Source organism: Scomber scombrus, chromosome 12 (genome assembly GCF_963691925.1).
Source record: "Scomber scombrus chromosome 12, fScoSco1.1, whole genome shotgun sequence".
NCBI classification, from domain to species: Eukaryota; Metazoa; Chordata; class Actinopteri; order Scombriformes; family Scombridae; genus Scomber; species Scomber scombrus.
In genome coordinates, this window is record NC_084981.1 from 17,208,077 (window position 1) to 17,230,690 (window position 22,614).

At 40.9% G+C, this 22,614-nt stretch overlaps 1 protein-coding gene across 3 annotated transcripts in view; it reads right to left on the reverse strand.

Moving 5' to 3' along the window:
- The window catches only part of LOC133991772 (cGMP-dependent protein kinase 1), a 78,953-nt gene extending 65,523 nt beyond the window's left edge, over positions 1-13,430 (reverse strand). For 2 of the 3 annotated variants that reach the window (XM_062430317.1, XM_062430316.1), the window contains exons 1-2: positions 8,940-9,244; positions 3,394-3,560 (exon numbers count right to left, since the gene is read on the reverse strand). In XM_062430317.1, the coding sequence (XP_062286301.1) occupies positions 3,394-3,560; positions 8,940-9,244 (472 nt within the window). Of the gene's footprint in view, positions 1-3,393; positions 3,561-8,939; positions 9,245-13,173 lie in introns of those variants that run through there. The other variant, XM_062430318.1, reaches the window with a different exon arrangement.
- Positions 13,431-22,614: the final 9,184 nt, after the last annotated feature.

Genomic DNA, 22,614 nt, shown 5'->3' on the forward strand with positions numbered 1-22,614 from the left:
GACAGTCTAGAGCGAGAACTGTAGGCAAGGGACTCGCTGGAACATGGGAGAGAGAAACAAAAGGGAGGCGAATCAGAAGGGGAATAGAAGAGAGCTGGGCGCAACAAGACAAGAGATGACCATGTTAATTGAAGATAGATATGTTAAGCTTGAACTAGGGATCTAATATGAAATAATTACTCAAACATTTCATATTAGTGACATATGACAACTGATGTATTGAAGCCCTATTTCCAATTACGCTACAGTTCTTTCCTCTATCACTGTCAGACAGGAAATCACAGAGCCCCTCAACAATTATTTCTCTTTCAGATTTGTATCTTTCTCTTCTTTCTTTCTGTTGCACTCGAGAGGAACCTATTCATCATGTCAGTGTGACACTTGCTCACTCGTGAACTGGCATGACGAGTCACCTCTGGTGAGTGATCTTCTCACAGCCTCTGGGACAGAGAGAGATTAAGATTTACTCACTACCTAAAGATGGGACCAGTGTTGTATTAAAAAAAACACTGAATTTTAGACTATTGGCTCAGTATCTACAGGTTTATGCCTTGACTTTTCCTTTTTTATCCACAACTGTTTGGATTCAAACAAGACACGGGTACAATCATTGAAGATGTGGTTTCTCATAACATTTGTCATCTGTCAGTACATTAAAGATATAATCTATAATCTTCCCCTCCCCACATTCCAAATTTTCCTCTCAGCTCTCTGTTGGCGGTTGGCACAATCCGTAGTTGTGTTTGCATCTCATTTGCATTATGACAGTTACATGTTCAACTCTTTACATATCTGACTTCTCACTGCAGTTTAGAGATAAGGGTGACAAATGATGTCCTTCTTGCAACAGTGATGTGAAACACTGTAACTACACATGATGCAAGACGGCTCATATAATCAAAATAGTAATGTTAGTTCACTGTTCAGAGCTGCGGTCACTTCGGTGTGATGATCAACAGAGCCAACATGCTGTTCTATATGGCAGTACATATATTTTTGATGTCATCCATGTATTTCTAGACCCATTCTTACCATTGCCTTTAAACTCCCCCTGAGTGAAAACCCATATGAATAAGGTGTTTTGATCACACTGAGATTATAGATTATAGATAATAAGTGATGTATCTTTATCTGTATGTACCAAAATAAAGATGATAGGGAAATTCTGCATCATTTCAGGCCCTTATTATTATTATTATAGTATTTTATTAGACATTACTTCAACTAACCTAAAACTACCTTGAAAAATCGTGTCTTGAAGTAGGCTTTGATATTAAGGCAGTGACAGTTTGCTATGCTAGCATCTCTTTGAAAGTGTATTTTGCACCATGGTGCTTTGGCTAAATGCTAACACAGCGTGCTAACATGCACACAATGGCAATGCTAACATGCTGATGTTTAGCAGGTATAATGTTTACCGTATTCATCGACTTATTTTAGCATGTTAGTATTTTAACAGCATGGGAATTACTTAGTTTACTGCTTAGTTTAGCAGATACTTGGGCAAATTAGACTTTTGACATGATTATAGTGCCAAAGGAGAAGTCAGAGTTCACCAAAATCATTACAAATCATACTGAAGATGATGAGAACATGGATGTTGAGCCAAATTTCGTCATTTTACTGAGGTGGCGCTGAAGAAAAAGTCAGGGGATTAAAGTCATGGGCCTCTGGGGATTATGAATGTTTTTATGTCAGTCTGGACCGCCCGGCATAGTCAACTTTAATTTAGTTCATTCTAACAACACTACAATTGATCTAAAAATACATTTTTACTTCTTTTATATTTAATATTATACTTCATACAATTATACTTATCTGTTTCTTCAAGAAGATAATATTTCATTTCGATCATAATAGACAAAACGCAGTAAAATATCTCTGTTGTGCCGATGTAACCGAGTCATCTCCCGAATACAATAACCTTTGAAGTCATAGCTTTTAGACCCCCCACTAAAGCTTTTTGAATTCAGAATCAGTGACTCACTAAAGACCAGATGAAGCCAGAGAGCAGCCATAACATTTCTGCTAGCATCCAAACAGAGACACTGCCTGTGGAGTCCTTTCAGATATGTCAAATTTTATCTGCCTGTGCTCGAAGAGAGCTATGTGCAGAATACATTTTTTGAATTAAGAATTATAGATTTGTGGTGTCATTATATTTGTTGTTCTTGCTTTTATTTTCTTTTTTTCTTTTTTTCAGAAAAATGCTGTCTCATTATTTTAGCCATACTTTCCCACAGATGTTTGGCTGCATAGACCATCCAGGAGATCAATCAATCAATCAGTCAGTCAATCAATCAATCAATCATTTTTTTTATTTATATAGTGCCAAATAATAGCAAAAGTTATCTCAAGCCACTTTTCACATAGAGCAGGTCTAGACCGTACTCTTAAATTTAATTTAAAGTGACCCAACATTCCCCCAGGAGCGAGCACTTGCTGACAACAGCAAGGAAAACTTCCCTTTAATGGCAACAAACCTCAAGCAGAACTCGACTCGAGGTGGACAGCCATCTGCCTTGACCAGTTGATTTGAGAGAGAAAAATGTCTTACCAGCCCAATAATCAAAATAGGTGGCCGGCATGAAACAATAGGAGCAACAATCAATATCATCATTCTTCCTAGTAAAATATTAACCTTTAAATGCCACTGCTTACTGCTTCTTGGTTTCCATTTTTCTCATTGTATGTCAGAGTAAAATGTAAACTGGAAAGGTTTTTACAGGGGAAATGAGCAATAATAGTTTTTTATACAGTATATTTGATACTTCTATATTCTAATCTGTACAATGTCAGTGAATGCCCACACTGATCTCTATATAATGATCAATTACTTTTTGAAGACATTGACTGAAGCCTTTTTCTCAGAGGTCAAATCTAGTGTCAGCACATGGCTCTGAACATTTTATTGCAGTATCACTTGTCACAAATCAAGTTGCAGAAATGCCCTTTTCCAAATCCCATCAGAGTGGACATTGTGCTTGCGTTCCTGTCAGAAGAGCTCTCACGCTCAGTATCACCAACCCTCATATTTAAAAAAGAAAAGAAAAGCCACATGCTGAAACAATACTGGTAGAAAAAAGAGTGAAATATAAAGGATGCAGCGGGCATGCAGCATCATTCAGAATAAACCCAGTGGGATGTGAGTGAATCATTCAGGGGCGCAAAGTGTTGTAGTCTTGAGTTTTAGTTCATCGCTCTGCAGACACCCATCAATAATGCTCTTTCATTTCTTTTCCATGAATGTCATGATGATGCTCTTAAAGCTCTCCTCATACTGCGCTACAATTTCAGATGCTATATTTTTATTTTTAAAAAGTGTGATTATAGACGTCATTTTAGACGTCAGCCGACACTGACCCTGTACTTGTGGTGCATGTGTGCTTTTACCTTCCATGACATAGACCAGTGAGCCCACATCGCCCTCCTTAATGATACAGCTGTCCTTTCCATACTCCACAGGGTACATGCAGTCCACGATCTCCTGGATCTGCGACAGCTCCAGGTTCTTCATGAAGTCATTGTCCAAGATGGCCTCCTTGATCAGATCCTTGGACCTTGGAGACAACGTGGGAAAAAATGAGATATTACAACATCAGAACTGCACAGGTACAAATTCATATGTCAGTGGTGCTTCTTGATTATAGGAAAACAAAATGACAAAATAAGAGAGACAAATTAGCACAAGAGTCTAAATGTATGATGTACAAATCTCAACTAAAGCTCTTGGCTTAAATTAGATATTTTCTAAAAACCAGTGAAAGATGTTGACCAGTTCAGCAGGCAGGTATGATGCCTATTGTTAAGACAATTAAAATCGCTCACAAAAACTGCATGGTAGCTCTTTAGCTTTTCATAAAAACATATCCTCCTTTCAAAGACTTTGAGGTGAAACCTTTTTATTTATATTTTAAGTAATTAAATAGCTAAATCCATGCCTAATGGAAGCAGATTGTTTCCATTCAGAGTTGTATTTCTGAAAGCCAAATCAACCTTCAGACTGTGGAGTCATTAGGGCATTCCATAGGTAAGTATTTTCTGCAATGACTATGCAAGGAAGGGAAAGAATGTAATTAACTATAAAGCTAATGTGCAGTCGTCAAGGTACCGCTGGGTGTACACACGAAAGAGCACTTTGTCAGATGGGCTAAAAGGAAAAGCGGACAAATGAAATTAGACCACATTATGAAAGGGGACGTTAAGTCAAATCGATCAATTAAATGAAGGAGTACACATGATGGACACTTGATGGACCTTCTAGGGGGGAGAGAGATTTGTTTGTAAGAGGTGTCCAAGTGTTTACAACAGGTGAACGCAGGCAAGACGCAGCAAAGTTTGAAACCATCGAGGCAAACGTCCTTTAGGATACCAAGTGTCAAGATAGAGACGTTTGAGGCGGACCAGGTCCTCAACAGTTAATCAAAATCACTAATTCGTTGAAGCATGTCATCACCAGAGTCTGACTTGCTTGGCTGAGTGCTGTGTGGCTGAGTGTCATCTGGATGAATGAGGTTAATAATATGTATCAGGGTTAATCCAACAAGGAGTCCCCTCCTACCAAAAGGGGAAGCTTTTAAACCTTAATTCATGAAAATTACAGAATGCACTCCTTATCCCTTGCTACCTGGATTTAAAGGCATTGGTGAGCTGCCGCTTGCCTTTTTGTGTTCGGTGCCCTTTTCAGAAACAGATTTCGAGGGTGCATTGTTGACGCTGATCACCTGTGGAGCTTATAGCTAAAAGGGCAAATAACCAGGAGCATTTATGAGGCAGAACTCCCACTACACACAGGCTTATCTGCACTGGTGCCAGGCTGAAGCAAAGTCCTACACAAACCACACAACTACACAAACCAAACTTGAAGCACAAAGACTTCAATGTCTGCCATGATATCAGCAGCGCCCAGAATTTGTTTTTTTTGGAGGACAAGTGCTCAAAACTCCTCTGCACATTTATGTGTATATGAGTTAATGTTTAATAGAGCTTACATTGATCTTTTAAGGTCACATGAATGCTTCACCTTACCTTGCGAGGCAGCTGGATTTGTGAGATCACGCAAGAATCCATCTTGTCAGGTTCAAGTCATACACTTTCGTCCAAACCACTGGTTATTCGGACCAATCAACACCACAAATCCAGCTGCCTTGCAAAGTTAGACAGTGATAGACGGTGATTGGACGGATTGGCTAATCCAGTCTCCTGCCAAGTATTTTTTGAAAGGGCTTCCCCATGTCCAAACAGTTTCCAAGGATGACTTCTTAGCTGATTCTGTGTAACAAACCATCTACCATGTCAGGGTACGTTTCTCCTTAAAATCTTAAGTCATACTACCAAATCTGTGAAGAAAAAATGTTTCCCCCTCAGATAAAAACCTGTCAAAACTGCAAAAGATGCCAAACTCTACCGAAAAGCAGCTATCACTTCTGGCATATAAATACAAATTTCAACCTTGAAAAACATCTACAAATTTCAATAGCATCTTTTCTACATCGTCCGCTGAATGATTCAAGTAGCATGCTCAATTATCAGTAATGTACCTATTGTATTCAACAGCCGACTGAATTTTCAGTTAGGGTTTCAAAGCCTGTGGCTCTCCAGACAGCCCTGCTTTTACTCGCTAACAGAAATTTAAATGAAGCTTGGACAGTTTGCCTCTCCAACAGAGTGACCAGGATGATGTTGAAGTTTCATATTAGAAATGTTTATCTTCACCCTTGAGAGTCCAAACAAGCTACTGAATAGAACAGAAGATTGAGTTGTTTTAAATATGCACCCCTCACTCTCTGTTTTGATGGGCTTCATAAACGCTCCTCCCTTTTTCAGCACATGGAGATGATTTGGATTTGATCTTGAAGGTTCTGGATAGATTTGAGAGAGATCTTACTGAAGATGAAAAGTGTTTTTTGGGCTGTGATGATCGTTATTGAGATAGTGACATAAGCTTAATTGTATGCAGTTAGCAAAACTAAACAACCAGGAACAAACTGGAAATTCATTATTTTTCCAGAGTTGACCTTTAATCCTCTAGAAATGTGCCTCATTGACCCTGTCTCTGTTACATTTACACCCAGGAGATTTCTAGCCATTTCAACCCTGTTGGGACCCCTGACTCAAGCCTCTGATAGCAGCGTTGAGCACTGTTTTGTCCACTGCGGCCAACCAGACCCTTATAAAAACATCAGTCTTCCTCTCCTTTGTGAGGATGATATATTTGCCTTCATCCACTAGTGAACTTTGAGGCTGAGCAAGTTCAGCCTTCCTTAAAAGGAGAAAATATGCTCTTTTAGGGAGAAAAAAGAAAAGGGATGGCAGAAAAGTGGGAGAGGCTAAATGGAATAAGAGGCAGACAGAGGGAGAGGGATGGATAGCGTATGTGTAAGGAACACTCTACGAGCCTTGTAAAGAAGATAAAGTGAGTGAGAATTAAAGAAAAATATAAATATTTAGCCAAATCCAACAGGTATTATCGCCACACTTCAGAAACCAAAACAAAATGAAAATATAATGAGGCTGCTTTTATCCCGAGAGGGCACTTGCGTATTTTATAGAAGAAAAAATTGTCTGTGTTCTCAGCTGAGCAATAAAAAACGTCACAAAAGCCACACAGAACAAAATAACCAATAATTAATTGCTCTGTATCTGGAGAAAAACACGAACTTTAGCAAATTACCGAAGCAAATATGTCCAAGCTAATTGAAAAATGATAATACCGCTGAACTAATCAAGAGAACAACGCACAAACATGCTCAGTTCATTTGCATTCAACGGTCTGTCTGCTTTCCAATCATGTTTTTTTCATGGTTATGCTTATAAGAATAGAGACACTGAACAAAAAGTCATTCTCCGTCAGATGGATAGTGTGAAAAGAAAATTGAGGCTGTAGCTTGGAGGCTTTTGATGGGAGCTCAAACAACCACTTTTTAGTTTCATCAAGTGATTTCATTTTGGTTTCCAAATCATGCAAAACTACTATCACAATTCTCTTTTTTTCAGAAGACTGCCAGATCTCAAACTGCCCTTTCTCCATCATAACTGAAAGACGATTACAGTGAAATTCCCAGATGACTGAGACACCAAACTCTTTTTGGAGCAATAATGTTAAAATGCAATGCAGGTTTTTTTAAGTAGATATTTTGGAGATGCTGGGTTTTTTGCAGAAGCCTTGTCATGAGAAATTTACTGTGAGGATCCCACGAAAAGCCTCTTTGGAAAATCCTTTAATGGAAACAGGCATATACAGCAGAAGGTTTAGGATGAGGATGATTGTCATAATGAAATGGTCTCTCTGGTGTGTTGTCCTTATCTGACATTCCAAGCCCAGTGTCCAAGGTCTCACGTTTGTTTATGACAATGAGACAAAGAACGCAATCACACAAGAAAGAGTTGGCTTTGTGTGTGTTTTTCACTCCGCTGACATGTATAACAAAACTAATGGCCTGTTGCTGCTCAAATACATAACCCCTTTCATTTTTTAATCTTCTTTGATGAAATATTTGGAGCCTTGTTTGTTTGTGTGTGAAGAGCACAATGCCAGTGAATGACACATGTGATCTGTAAACTGAGCAGTGTTTTTTTTATTTTTTTTATTCCTCCTCTCCTTTTTTGCATTTGAGCTTAAAACATCAGCACGACAAAAGACACATTTTATCAAATGTTTTACTGGGTTTCAAAGTAGATAATATACCAGTAATTTAAATTTGAACACCTCCATGCTTATATTAAATTACATCTATTTCTGCATTTCAAAGCTGGATTTGGTTTTGATATGGTGATTATATGCAACTGGTCCACTTTTCTGTGTGCTTGCAGAATGACAGGTAGATATTCTTCCTGACCACCAGGGGGTAAATCTATCGATTCATAATAACACAACCTTTAAGTTCAAACCCTACAGACAGTTGGATTAATTCAAAACGGAGAGCTACTCTAATACCATCCTCAGTTTGAGAGACTGGCCTGATGTTGCAGTCCAGGTTGAGCAGGAAAGGGGTGCTTGTTTTAGAGTTTAAAAAGAGAGAGAGAGACGAGCTCTAAACAAATCCTAAGGTAAACATGCACAGAGAGTCTGTTGAGGCTGCCTGTCACTGAATCTGCATGGGTGGCACAGTGGTTATCACTGATGCCTTGCAGCAAGAAGGCCATCCCAGGTCCTTTCTTTGTGGAGTTTGCATGTTCTCCACTTGTTTGCATGTGTTTCCTCCCACTATCAAAGACCTGTAGCCTATGTGAGGGGTCATACTCCTGTCAGTGCTTCTGAGCACTGGCACTGGCAAAAAGAACTGGAGTTGGTCCCTGTCCAATGCACTGTGGCTTCCCAAAGCGCCTAATGTAGCTATAGGATGGTTCAAATGCAGAAGATACATTTAGTTTCAGTGTATGTGAGTGTTGAAAAATGACAGTAAAGACATCTTAATCTTAATCACAGTTTGTATAGAACAGGCAAAGGTTACATAACTCAGAGCTGCCACCACCATCTCTCTAAACCTATTATTCCCTGTGACTGGATGACACTTCATCTCTTTCTCATCTTAGCCAATTATTGGACTGTCTGGCTGGATAAAGTTATTGATGACTGTAGCAATTGTTTCCTGATCATTTTTCATCTCATTTTTCTATAGATGAAGGCCTCCTATGACATTTACCCTTTAAGCAGTGTGTGTGTGTGTGTGTGTGTGTGTGTGTGTGTGTGTGTGTGTGTGTGTGTGTGTGTGTGTGTGTGTGTGTGTGTGTGTGTGTGTGTGTGTGTGTGTGTGTGTGTTGTAATGCAGCCTCTCATCCTTATGTGCTACAGGTACTGCACCTGCTACGGCACACGTAACATTACGCACAGGAGTCGGAAGGATGACTGAGGGTGAATTAATTCATACTTGAGTGCAGCAGCCAATATAAAATGTTATTGAAAGTGAATATAATGCGATTATAATATGGACACCTACTGTGGGCTTTTTGGGTAGAAAGGTAGGGTGACATGGCTAAGATCCTGGATGTCGAAGGCAGTGGGTTCAGCCGAGATTGCCTGTCTCTTCGTCCGCTGCTGCTCATGCAGCTCGTTCTGTTTTTGGACCTGCTGGGTTGCTGGTTTAATAACAGAGCGGTATTTGTCCAGCTCGGTTTGTAGTCTCTGTATCAGCTCGTCTTTCTGGTCGAGTTCCAGTTCCAGTTCGTCGATGAGTGCGTCCCGCTGGCGCAGCTCCTCGATCTTCTCCTGGAGTGCGTACTGGAGGTCGCGCAAGGTGCCCATTTCACTTGGTGGCTGCGAGCGACTCCCCAATAAGTTTATCGAAATGAGTGCAGTCGAGGCTTTATCCTCTCTCCTCTTCCACGCTGCTCATAAACTTTGTCAGGCATCAACAGCTTCGGAGGATGCAGCCCCTGTCTCTCCTGAGGGGGGATTCCTCCCTCACAGTCCCTCACAGACCGGATGTTGGGAATTTAAGCGAAATATTTTCGGTGGATGCCACGATTGCCAAGGTGAGCCCATAAAGCGTCTCAGCCACAGTCACGTAAAGTTTGCTTTCTCTCTCTCTCTCTCTCTCTCTCTCTCTCTCTCTCTCTCTCTCTCTCTCTCTCTCTCTCTCTCTCTCTCTCTCTCTCTTTCTCTCTCTCGCTCGCTCCCTTTCTCTCCTTCCTTCCCTCCCTCCCTCAGCGCTGTGACAGCGGAGGACGGTCCTCTGCGAGTGCGTCAAGAGACCTGGAGAGAGCGCATGTAGAGAAGGGCGCCTACAGGAATCTATGGCACAGTGCAGTCTGCCACTCCAGAAAGAACTGCGCTCGTCTCACATGAATAATGAACTCAGTGAGAAAACCACTGCTTGGAGAAGCATGTCATCATACCTCAGTGAGTGGCCCTGTGGCCCCTGGGGCTGCTGAGTTACAAATAGATGAGCACCTGGGCCTTAATGGATGTTGTAGGTGATGGAAACTTAATGATACTCAGAGTAAAAATAAACAACACGTTTGTCATTTATTAGTGAACCAATTTTCCGAAGCTTGTACTGTTGGACTACTTGTGTATTTTTGTCAATGTGTACAAAAGTGCAAATATTTGAAACTTTTAGTGTGGATTTGAATCATAATAACAGACTTTTGCCAAAACACTCTCAAGCAACTATTTCTTGTGTGCGTGTGTGCGTTCGTGCGTGTGCATGTGTGACTAATTAAAAAGTGGACAAAGTTAAGGTGCTAAAGGCAACAAAGCCATGATAACATTACAGACTGTCAGACACCAACAGCAACAGAACAGCTGCCAAGGATCCCGACTCTTCACAGCAGCTCCACATTCCTCATCTAATCTTGTGTGTGTGTGTGTGTGTGTGTGTGTGTGTGTGTGTGTGTGTGTGTGTGTGTGTGTGTGTGTGTGTGTGTGTGTGTGTCTGTCGACTCTGAGCACCGATGGTGTCTGTCCACATTATCCCAATGAGTCATCTGAAACTCAGCGAACATCATTTGGCCTGATGCGATCTGGACATATTCAGAAGAGGATAAAGTGCCAAGGACAATCTGATAGGATGAATAGTTAGCCTACTGAGACTAAAACAGCAATTACTGTGCTGAGACTGGGGAGTCACAAGCTGGCAGAGATGATAAAAAGCGGGGAATGAGATTTGTTTGGCTGTAAGGATAGGGGGTTTTGGTGTGGTTGTTAAAAAGCTTCTTTAGCCTGACAAAAGCATGTAAACAACACTAGGCAGAGACAGTCAGTCTCATAAAAGATCACAGCTGCCCTCTTGTGGCAGATTAAAGAATCAACTCATGCAAACAACAACAAGGTGGCATGCCTCTGCTCTGCAGGAAAAAATATCACTTTAATGTTCTCACAATGCTGGTGTTAAATTAGTGACTCAGCTGTGTAATGAGGAAATAAGTTGTTTGTACTGTTAACAACAATAGAACAATTAGATTCATGATTGCATATAATGGCATGTATAGTAGACATAGGCACAACATGTAAAAGTACTCCAACTTGGGAACCTTAGAGAGATTTTAATAAACCAAATGCGCATCAGCAGCTGAGCACACACCATGCAAACCTGTTTTCAGACATCACAGAGGTGAAAAAGTATGAATGTAAGCTGTCTGTGAGACTTTTAATGAGACGAAGCACCTGTGAGGAACATCTGTTCAGCAAACAGCACTGTTAACAGTCTGTTTAAGCCACTAACATAAGAGGCTTTATATATTTTACTGAAAAGATTTGTTTTCCTTGTCTTTTCTCTAAATGTAGACAGCTGAATGTCTAATGAAGCCAAAACAGCCTTTTCTCCTCTCTGCTAATTAAAAACCATCATATTTTCTTTTATCTCTGTCAAGGGAAGGAAAGTTCATAGGCCACAAAGCTTGAGCAGCAGCAAAGTTTACTTCATAACAGGACACTGCAGGTGCATGGAGATTCAAGCTCCAGCTCTCTCCAGTCCAGTGTTGCATCCTCCATCCTCCCATCATCAAAAAGCCCTCTCTCCCACTGTCCTTCAAAGCACCTCTGCGCTTTGAATTTCACCTCTCTAACCATCCAGCTCAGCCCTTTTCCTATGCAGATCAATAGAAACAGGATCCGTTGCTCCATGGTGCGGTAATCCGATGAGTGGAGCGGGCCGCCGGCTGGTGCCACCTCCCTGACTCTAATGGAGGGGGGCTGGGGGGTCACAACATCTCTGACCCCACGGCTGGTAGCACAGGTGGACGCCCTTCTCCAGACAGTGAGGTGACACCGAGAGCAATCACGTCATTTCACTGGTGCTCTATACCAATGCAAACAGGTTTACTTCCGTTTCACTGCACATGCATCATGGCCACATACAATTAGCCTTTCTGTTCACTGGAGGCCCATTCAAGCGCTTATTGTGCTTCATTGGCTGAGTATATGCATAATTTGACCTTTTTCAGAATGAACCCTAGCCCTATTGAAAGTTTGACAACAGATGATCAGTATAGTTGATTACTTCTGTTTTGAATAATGCATTTTTCAACTTAGGTCACTCAGGTACTCCATGCCTTATTCTCAAGTATTTTATTGTGATTCATCATGCATCATAACTACTTCTGAAGACTTTTATGTTGTCTGAAGAGACACTGAATATCAATTAATGAGTGAAAATAAGGACCTGATCTATCTGCAGTGTAATCATGCAAAATGAAGTTTGGAAATTGTTTAGCCATTGTAACTAAATTAACCCAACTGTCTGTTGCATCTTAATCGAGTTATGAGGGAGATTTCTGTGTGTGTGTGTGTGTGTGTGTGTGTGTGTGTGTGTGTGTGTGTGTGTGTGTGTGTGTGTGTGTGTGTGTGTCTATGATATTAATATAATTTATCTTGATGTGATTCTGATCATAAAAAATGAGATTCAGAGAAGTGTGTGTCAAATTTTTAGCAGGGAATAATGGCAACACAATCAAGCAGAATAGACTAGAAAAAACGTGAATCTGTGAGATAAAAGCTGACAGCCTATCAGGTACAGGCCTCATATGAACCCTAAAATTCAGGACAACCATACTGTAAAGCTAAAACGAGCGCCTCAAGGTGATGAAGGAAGCATATGGTCAAACAAAGCGTTTTCTAATGGAGTATTAAATATCCTCAGACATGCACTTCGGGTCCTCAGCGTCCAGCTACTAAAAGCCAATAATGCATCGCACTTCCTCCTGTCTGTGTCCTGTGGGACTGCCATGATGGATCTGATCAATTAGGAGCTCTTTCTGAAACTCGCCTTGGAGCTGCGTCATCGGCCCCCAAGAATGAAAGTGCTCCGTCCATTCATGGCAAACGTCTCCATGTCTCATTTAGAAAAAAGAACGAAAATGAAGAAAACAGAGAGAAAAAAAGCTCTGTGAAGATAGGACACCGAAGAGCCACGAGGAGTGTGTGTGTGTGTGTGTGTGTGTGTGTGTGTGTGTGTGTGTGTGTGTGTGTGTGTGTGTGTGTGTGTGTGTGTGTGTGTGTGTGTGTGTATGTGTGTGTGTGTGTGTGTGTGTGAGTTCATAACATTCATTTTCATTCATATTTCTGTTGAAAAAGAGACTTCTGCTTCCCAATAACACATTTCATAGCACATTTGATTCTGGCAGTAAAAAAGAACAACACTCCTAAATATAGATATTTCTAGATGGGACACAAAGCTGACACATGGGTGCCATGGGACAGTAAAGTATCAATACCATGCTGAACAATCTTACCAATCGGACTTGGCATATTTCCGAAAAGACTGCCTTGACAGGTCCTGGTGCGTTTGAGGCTCCGCGGAGATGCCCTGCGCCCTACGGGTCCTCGGTCCAATAAGTTGAGCGCTGGGCAGAACAGACTGACATTTGTGCAATTTTCTCTTCAGTTCTTGAATTTCGTCTTCTCTGTCCGCCAGCCGTCTCTCCAAGTCCCGTATCCTCTCCTCCTTGAGCAGTAGGATCTTAGCAAAGTCGTCCTCCAGGTCACTCATGTTGAAAATCTGCGTTAAACTTTGTCGCGATACTCCGCGATTTGGACAAAACGATTAAAACTCCCAGCGCTCGCACAGGTTGTGAAAACGGACACAAATCCCCTCTAAATACGTACAGGATGATGATGATGATTATTATGATGATGGGGATTCTCCGAGAATGCCCCTTCCACTGCCCACTTGTTTATTTCAGAAGAAAAGAGCAAATCGGTGTTTAAAGCCGGGGAGCGGACGATTGATGGAGCAGCGCTGCGCTACAGTCCACCAAGCCTCCGGGGAGCAGCTGATGATCCTTCATTGAGAAACCAATTACAGCATCTCTTCCTCTCCGAGGACGCAAGCAGGCCGTCAAACTGGGCGCTAAAGACAACTCCTGTAGTTCACCGCCTCTCACACTACAAATACAACACAGAGGAAGCCCAGAGCTGCTACTGCTGCTGCTACTGCTGCTGCTGTCAAATATTTGTTAACCATACATCTGAATAGCCCGGAGCCCCTTTTGAGCGACAAAAGCGCAAACACCCACATCACCTCCCCGACCTAACCTAATGCAAAAATCAATTGTCCCGCACCCGTACTGGCTTCACAGGACAGTGGATTAGTTTGTTGTCAATGGTTACATTTTGTATATGGACTAAGCACACATCAGTGAAGTGAAAGTAATCTCCCTATAAGGCAAAAAACCCTTTATATTGGCTATAAGCTTCTGTGATTGCAATTGCACAGTGCTGTTATGGAGCTTTATTTATTTTTTATTTTTTTAAGTTTTTATTATGTCTGTGCCTTTTTATCAGGAGTGAATGATGCTGTCTTATCTGGACTATTAAGAACACAAAAATAAAGTTAAGTCACAAAAACAAAATAACCAACTGATATAAAACAGCAATAAACAAAATAGTTTATATAATTAAATGAGACATCAGAATTTAAGGCCCAGATGAATGGCAAAATGAATGATTCATAGTTGCATAAGTGAAAAAGAGGCTTTCATTGTGTGCATCCAATATAAAGTAGCCTAAAGCTAATTACACAACAGATTTGGAGTGTGTTATCAGTTCTTTGCCAACAGTGCTCGTCACTTTCATCCTCACTACGCTGTATATGGAAGAGAGTTCAGTGATAGATCATCACTTCTGCCGCTGTAATATTAATCTGCAAACCCAACCAGTCATTTTTATGCACCATTTTTCTACTGCCTAAATCTGTTTCAATTCAATGAATTCATTGAGGGGAGAAAAAAAAGGAGCTCATGGGTGCTCGGGGGATGTTTCATTAAGATTCTGGGATAAAAATAGAGTGAACAGATCTTCCCTTTGCTGGTGTAGTTCAACATATCTCACCCTCTTCTGCTTGCCTTCTTATTATTCAAACCACCTCTTATTGGGCAGGAGACAAATTCTTGTTGCTGGAAAGCGTGGACATACAGGTCTATTTGCAGAGTTTTATTACACATTATTTTACATGTTTTTTACATTCAAACCTGAAGGTCTCCAAATGGCTCATGGATGAATATTCCCACAGTAACAGGCTGTAAACCTTCATCTCCCATGTGAGACTTGTGATAACCTGTTTAGCCCGCGCCTGGCTTGATAATTGCCCTGAGTTATCAGGTGAAGATTGCACGGCATCTCTTACAGCAGCATCTTTACTGCTGTTACAGAGTCTCTGTGTATGAGCTCCACGTTTCACAGTGACTGTGCTGAGAAGTGAATGCAACCAGCATTCAAAAGCAAGGTGAGGACCGGGGTCGTGCTGTTATCATTGTGGAAAACAGCGATCGATTAATTATGTATGCAGCAGACACTGTGCCCATAATGACAGTGGTAAATTAAGTGTCACCTTCTGTGACCCTGTCCATATCCACGGAGAATATGGTTGCGCAGAAAAAGCACTAGTGACATCCCATTCAAGAAAAGGGCATTCATGCAGTTGGACAAAAAGATGCAGAATATCAATCAGCTTATAGTTTTTTATTAGAATGTCTTTGATTTAATGTTATTACCACAACCAATGCTCACTATTAGAACCTATATGTACTCTTTATGTTGTCACCATGACAATATTAGGGTCACTGACCTAAAATCTGTGTAACCTCAACAATAGACTATTTTCATGTTTACACAGAGTGAGAAATGCTGCACTACCAGTTTCAGCTTGTGTTGTCTGAGCAATACATGGGCCATCTCCTTTGGATGTTGTGGGTTAGGTAATGGATGCCAAGTTAACCTTGCGGCACCCGGATAGACACTCTGACTGCCACGCAAATCGCCGTTTGTGGGCGTCATTGAGTTCACAGTGATTGCTGAGTCTCTCTGCGCCGTATTTAAAGGTTCATGTGCAGTGTTTCTAAGGCGTCTCAGGGCAGAGAAAATCCGGTGCCCTCTCGTTCGCCTCGGGGACAGATCAGCTTACGGAAGAGAAAAGAGGGCAGACATTAGTCACTGTTTTCCTGTAATACACTCACACACGCACACGCGCACACACACACACACACACACAGACGCACAAGCAAGAAAGACATTCAGAGAGGTATCATGGGTATACCCAGACATATGCTTGCACATCATTATCACCCACGCACACACACACTCGCATACAAAGATTTATGTAACCATTCACAAAGCTAAAATCCCTGCAGACACACAAACACGATCATGCCAGCAGCCCGTATGGAAACCTTAGAGGGGATTACTGTGAGTGCAATGGTAGGAGAGGTATGTTGCTACGTCTCTGGAGATGTGGCCCCTTGAGCCCCTGATGTCTTTAATACTGCATCTGACTGTGCTCTTGTTGTCTCTGCGGCCCAGTGAGACACCACCAGCTGGTCCGCCTGCCTGGGCCTGCCATCCCAGAAGAGCTAAGATGAGCACTGGGAGAAGGTGAAAGAGAGAGACATCATGGGAAGGGCACATGAGAGACACTTTAGCCTGGAGCAATCTATTTCTGAGCCTCTCCAGGACCATAAAACACTAAATCCTGCACTTTAGCAGCAACATCATACGCAGACTTCACATCACATTGATGTAGTCTCACATTGTAACATGATATCATATCCAGAGCTGCAGATTGATCATTCACCTCACATTTGAGATGGATAGAACCAGAGCGCAGGAAATTAACTTAGCAAACGCAATAATGATACTTCCTTCCTGCCTTCCTGCACGAGTAACATCAAAATCAGATAAGTTGGGATAAGGTGGATTCCACTTTTTTTGTAACGATGCTACGGCTGCAACTAACAATTACTTTAATTAGCGATTAATCTACCAGTGAATCTGTCTGTGAAGATTCTTAGTCATCAAGGATGTCTGAAAGTGCAAAGTCAAAGGCAACTGGGCGTGCTGTAGAATATTAAATAAGGCACTAGTCATCTATACAGAGGCTATAATCAATATTTCATATCTATACATGGATTGCATGGCTATATGTATGTAGAAAGGCTTGCTCATAGATGTTTTAGTGTCTTTCAGCTAATTGTTTTTTGGGGTTTTTGCCCACAACTTCACTGTTTTGGTTTACTCTTACCACTCATCATCATCTTAATTTATAGCTGCAGCAGGTAGCTGATTTTGGTGGGAAAGCTCTGTTAAACACATTGTAAACTACTTTCCCAACACCAAACAGCAGACAGACAAAGTAAACAGCTAAAGAGCCAGATGTTTCTCTCAACAGTGCATAAAGGAGAGTGAATATTGAATTTTTATCCACCAGGTCACCAGAAACACAGCTGTGTATGAATGCTGTTTATCTCTTTCATGTGTATATAAGCAACTACTATCTATTAACTACTAACTAACTATTCACTGACAACTTCACCATATCTAATTAAAAGGTGATAATGTGTACAAAGCTTGGTTTTACTGACTCCAAGTGACTAAAAGATTAGAAAAGGCAAGTTGGAGAAAAGTGTAGCAACTTCATTCTAGTTGTCTTTGACTCTGTGTTCCTAGCTATCAATTAATCAATCAATAGTGTCATCAATAAGTCTTTAAAATGTACAAAATTACCCGGAAGCCAAACTGACATAATATAATTGTTTGTTTTGTTTGAAAACAAACAATCCAAAAACCTAACTATTTAAGTCTAAAAGAAGCAGCAATTCTCTACATTTGAGAAGCTGCCACCAGTGAATGTTTGGTATTTATGCACAATAAATACCTTAAATAATTAAGGGTTTGGTTGGTTGATTTATTTTCTGCCGATGAACTAATTGATTGAATCGTTTCAGAACTAGACACTGCCTGAATATTATACAGTCTGATGGAGAGAGGACACTGCATTTTGATGTAAAGATGATATGACAGTCTGTGTGTGTGTGAGAATAGGTGCTGGCTCTGGTGTTACAGAGAGAAGAAATGTGTCTGCGAGGTGAACAGAAGGTCAGAGGTCACTGGTTGGAATGCTGTATTCCCGTCATCTTCCAGGTGCACCAGCTGTCTAACATCGTTAGTGCTCTCAGTCACATGTACGGTGGCCCAGAGAGCTTAAGGAAACAGACAAACCACAAGCAAACAAAGAAAACAGTTAATCAGTTTGACAGCACAATTCAGATTTTAAAAAGCCCTGCAGAGAAATTAAATAAAAACTTAAAACACACTCACCAGTTTGACTTTACATAGGCAGCGTAAGAAAACACAGCAAAATAATTAAAATCTTTTTTACTTTACGAACAGTTTTGGAAACCCCCTCCCCCAACACCTTTCCTCTTTCAGACAGAAAAGTGTGGATTAAGGCTGGCAATCCAATTTTCACATCCTCTTCACGCAGCGATTGGCCGGCTGTGTGGATGTGAGAAAGTAAACAGGGTTTGAATTTATCTTTCAAGCTCCTTTTTTCATCCTTCACACAACTCTTTCTGTAATGTTTGATGCAACTCTATGAATGTCTTCCAGGAGAGATTTAAATGATATTGTGTCTCCCCCTCCCCAACTGTTTTATCGATTTGCATGTGTTTTATTTATTTGCAGTGAGTTGAACTCTCAGGGCCTCCATACACATGGACATTCAACCAGAGGGTCCACAACCTTGTGACGGAGGAGTATTATCTCAGAGTTGCATCTTTTGTCAACCAAATGTCAGCTGAAAATAACAATTTAGAAATGATGTCATGTAAACAGTCTCGTGGATTCCCTTTTTTGGTGTTGTGAAATAAAGTGGCATTAGCCAATGTTAAGCATAAGAAAAATTACTCATTGGCATTGTAATAATCTTAGTCTGCTAATGTTTTCTAGTCTTGCTAAAAAAAAATAAAAAAAAGTCTGCCACAGTTTTAGCTTCATGTTGAAACAGAGGGAACAACACGTGGTAACAGAAGAAATACAGTGAGACAGATATTGTCATAAGCCATTATCCCTCTGCCTATATGATTCCACCAAATACACTCCAAGCAGCTCTTGAATCATCTTATATTTGCTGGAGAAAATGGAGGCTGTGCTACTCTGTGCTCACTTAGTTGAAACAAGATTATTTTCTGCTCCTCCAGTAATTCTCTGGTGTAACAGAGGTGTCTCTTTTCACACCTGTCCCAACTGTCTGACAGTGTATCTTGAAGGAGCAGAGACACAGGAGTTGTGATGTCATTACAGAAGTATTGACTGTTTGCTTTCTCTTTTTTTTTCTCCTGTGTGTGTTTATTTTAAACTCAACTGAGGCATGTGACGGTTTAAAAAGCAGCAGCACAGATTGTGTCCATGTGAAGGAGTTAACCTTTAAAAAGCAGTATGATTATCAGGGTTTATTTACTAATTTTACAGATACATTTGTGTATAAATGTAGATATTTATTGATATTAGTCCATGCCAGGTCATCCGGATCATCAAAGCATTTAAAGCTTACTCTCATTTTTAGCCTTATCTGGTGCCAAATCTGTAAAACCATTTAAAAGATTTTTAAAAAGATTGAAATCCCTGCATTCATCACATTATTGATATCCATCTCAAGTAATGGACAAAACCCTGCCTGTATTAAATGAAAAGAGATATGTAAGCTCTGGAGAATCCCTCTCATCTCTAAGGCTGTGAGATAACAAATAGCCTCCTTTCCTCCCATCTGGCTTTTCAGCCGCTGCACTAAAGCAACAAACTAATATCGTGGTAGAGATGAGATGTAATTGATGGTTCTGTGTGAAATGAATGACCCTGTTGATCTGATTCTCACCATCTCTCCCCTCACTTCCCGTGTGTTTGTGTAAGAGTAAGCATGTGTTTGAAAAGGTCGTCACCTGTGACACATTTTAGGCGAGCAACTGCCTGAGAGGATGAGTTGCTGTGACTTTTTCTTGGAGCTTAAAACATGTGTTCCAAAGCGTGTTAGTCCATCTCCAGAGGAGCCTCTTTTTCTTGCGTAATAAGCTGTAAACACACCTGACTGATGAGTCACATCACTGGGGAGCTGGGACCTACTAGCAAGCCGTTATCGGGCTGTTTGGCAGGAATGCGTTTAATGGAAGGTAGTTTGAAAGAGCACGTTCCTCCCCCGATGTAAACCATACCATATGGAGGCTATACGTCAGGCTTTAGGCCAAAGTATTTCAGTCTTATTCTGCGAGGGTCAGGAGAGAAAGCTGAGGCTGTATGCATAAAGCTTTCACATACACTCTGTTGAAATGTTTTGAATTGGGTTGTTTTCTTAGATGCTCCTCTTTAAATAAGAACAAATTCTTGTAAAGCTTTTACAAGATATCACAGCTCATTATTCAGCTTCAGACGAATGGCTGTTATGAGAAAAGATGTTCTCCAAAGTACTTAACTTTGGTTTTGACCTCTTTATACTTCAAACTCCACAGATAAGTCATATTCATATTGAACTTTCTATTCAAAGGATTTTTGAAAAGAAAAACACATAGTGCTTCACAGACATTAAAGCTAAAAGTAAACAATTAAGACAAAACACATTCTAACAAAATGAAAATATAATAATATTTAGCTTAAACAATACATTATATGATAGAAATTACAACATATCTTCAAACTGACTACTTGCAGGTTTACTAATTAATTTTTTTTCAATGTTTTTAAGTCTGGATTTCTTCACCACAAGATGTTCAACAGCCCTATTTATACAAGAGTACCAAACCCAGTCAACATTTATACTAAATGGTCAAAGTCTCAAACCCTTTCCACATTGATTAATAATAATATCATCAAGTCTGTGTAGATGTAGGAATAATGTGTGAGTCTAAGAAGACTCCAGTGCAGGGAATTTGAAAATTCGGCTTTTAAAGCAGCTTTGACACTGTGATTTATAGTATGGATCAGTAATACTCAAACATACTATGGATTAAACTATCCTCCATCACAGTGTTTGCATTATAAATGAACGAATTAGGGGTGTGCCGTGATTCTGACCAATGGCAGCATATGAGAGTGAATCTCATAATACCTCCTGTGAGATCAAAAGTTTTCGTCTGCTCCTGCAGTTCCATGTTGTTCTGAAAATGTTCCTGAATCCTTCAAAGCTCTCTGAGCTGTCAGAGTATCCTCAGAATATTTTTTTTTTAAATCCACCCTGACTTATAACATTTTCTTATAAGCAGCCTGTTATTGTAAGAGCATCATCAGCTGTTAATAATTCTGCATTGTTTATCATCTGGAGATGGAAAAGTTATAGGTAGCTAGAAGACGGTAGCAGTTGCAAGCAGTACTAGCCTTAAAAAACAGACATTGCACCCCTGAATTCCTCGGGTGCATGCCTATCTCTGCGGGGTTCCCAGCATACTAAGCAAGCTTTGCACAACCCGTGGAAGGAGGTAATGTAAAGTCATGGTGGAGGCTAGTCCAAGCGTCTGGAGCCTGCTCTGACACTGGTGCCACAGCACGCCTTCACTTCAGCTAGCTCATAAAAGTCAGCAGAGCTAAAGATAGACACAGGCAGTGAGAGGGACAGCAATAAATTAGTAGGAGACCCCCAGGGCTCAACTAGAAAGGATCCTCAGATGTTGTAGCTGTTATGCTGATCCTTAGCCTGTCACTGAACTAAGGCCCTATTATGATGTGCACTGAGACCTAAAGACCTGGCTGTTGTATGTTGTGCTTTGCAGTCAGATGCTGAAACAATGACCTAAAGATTTGTCAGTCCTTTAATGCACTAATGGTACTGGCATTAGCTCTTTAGGAGAACCGTCTCCTGCCTGCTCAGTTGATCCTTGCTGCTTTGCGCCAGAAGGGCCTCCACATTCCTGGCTCAGCTGGACATTCAACAGGCCACCACCTGCAGCACATCAACAACCACAGGCTCAAACTGCACAAGGTTAACGATCCCCCACTCATTGTTAAACCATTTACTATCACCCTGTGTGGATGGTGCTGTAAAAACAGTGTCAGACTGTTCTGTTAGTGAATGTAGCAGAGTCATAATTTTTTTTAAATAGTAACGTATTGTCAGTAAAGAGGAGAGTATTAGTCTCATTTTTACATGAATGTGTAACAAAGAAAACAAACATCAGAGAGGAAGTTGTGCACATATAATGCCAAAGGTCTAGAGATGCTGACGATACAGTTGAAGCTGAAAACAAAAGGCTGACATCTTTGATTGACATTTTGCCCATGGCTGTACGTGCTAACAGTGGGGGAAGCAGAGACAACAGTGTCTTGTTTCAGCTGTCATTTCTGAGTCTGTGGTAGGAAAACGTGAGAAAAATGCCCACACTCTGCTTCTCAGCCACATCCACATGCTGAGATCCCTCCACCACCTCGATAAAACCACACTGGAACATCTTTTGTTTTCCTCCATCGCTTTATCTCCTTCTTATTATTGTATCGCTCAGATTGATGTCAGGCATTGTGTGGCCATTAAGAGTTGAAGTGTTTTCCTAACTCATCCTGCTGAAAAGATTGAGTGACTGATAAAAAAAGCATCATTAATTTTCTTTGGCAGCTGAATGCACCAATCTGCTTTGATGTCGGATTCAAGAAACCATCCTTCAGCAAGAAGGAGCTTGCTCACTGTTGATTACGTGCAAATATAATTTCCATATTTGCATGACAAAGACGAGACTGATTGATACCAGGAGAGATTGAGATCTTATCTGCGGCTCCCCTTGCGTGGTTGCTGATTTGTGCGATGTTGCAGTTGCCTAGTAGCCAGCGACGCCCTCTTCATTTCCAGTAGACATCACATGGCGCCAGAGGAACTCACCAGAATAACTGGACAGGCCTCCAGAGGCAACTGCTCACTAATGTAATAT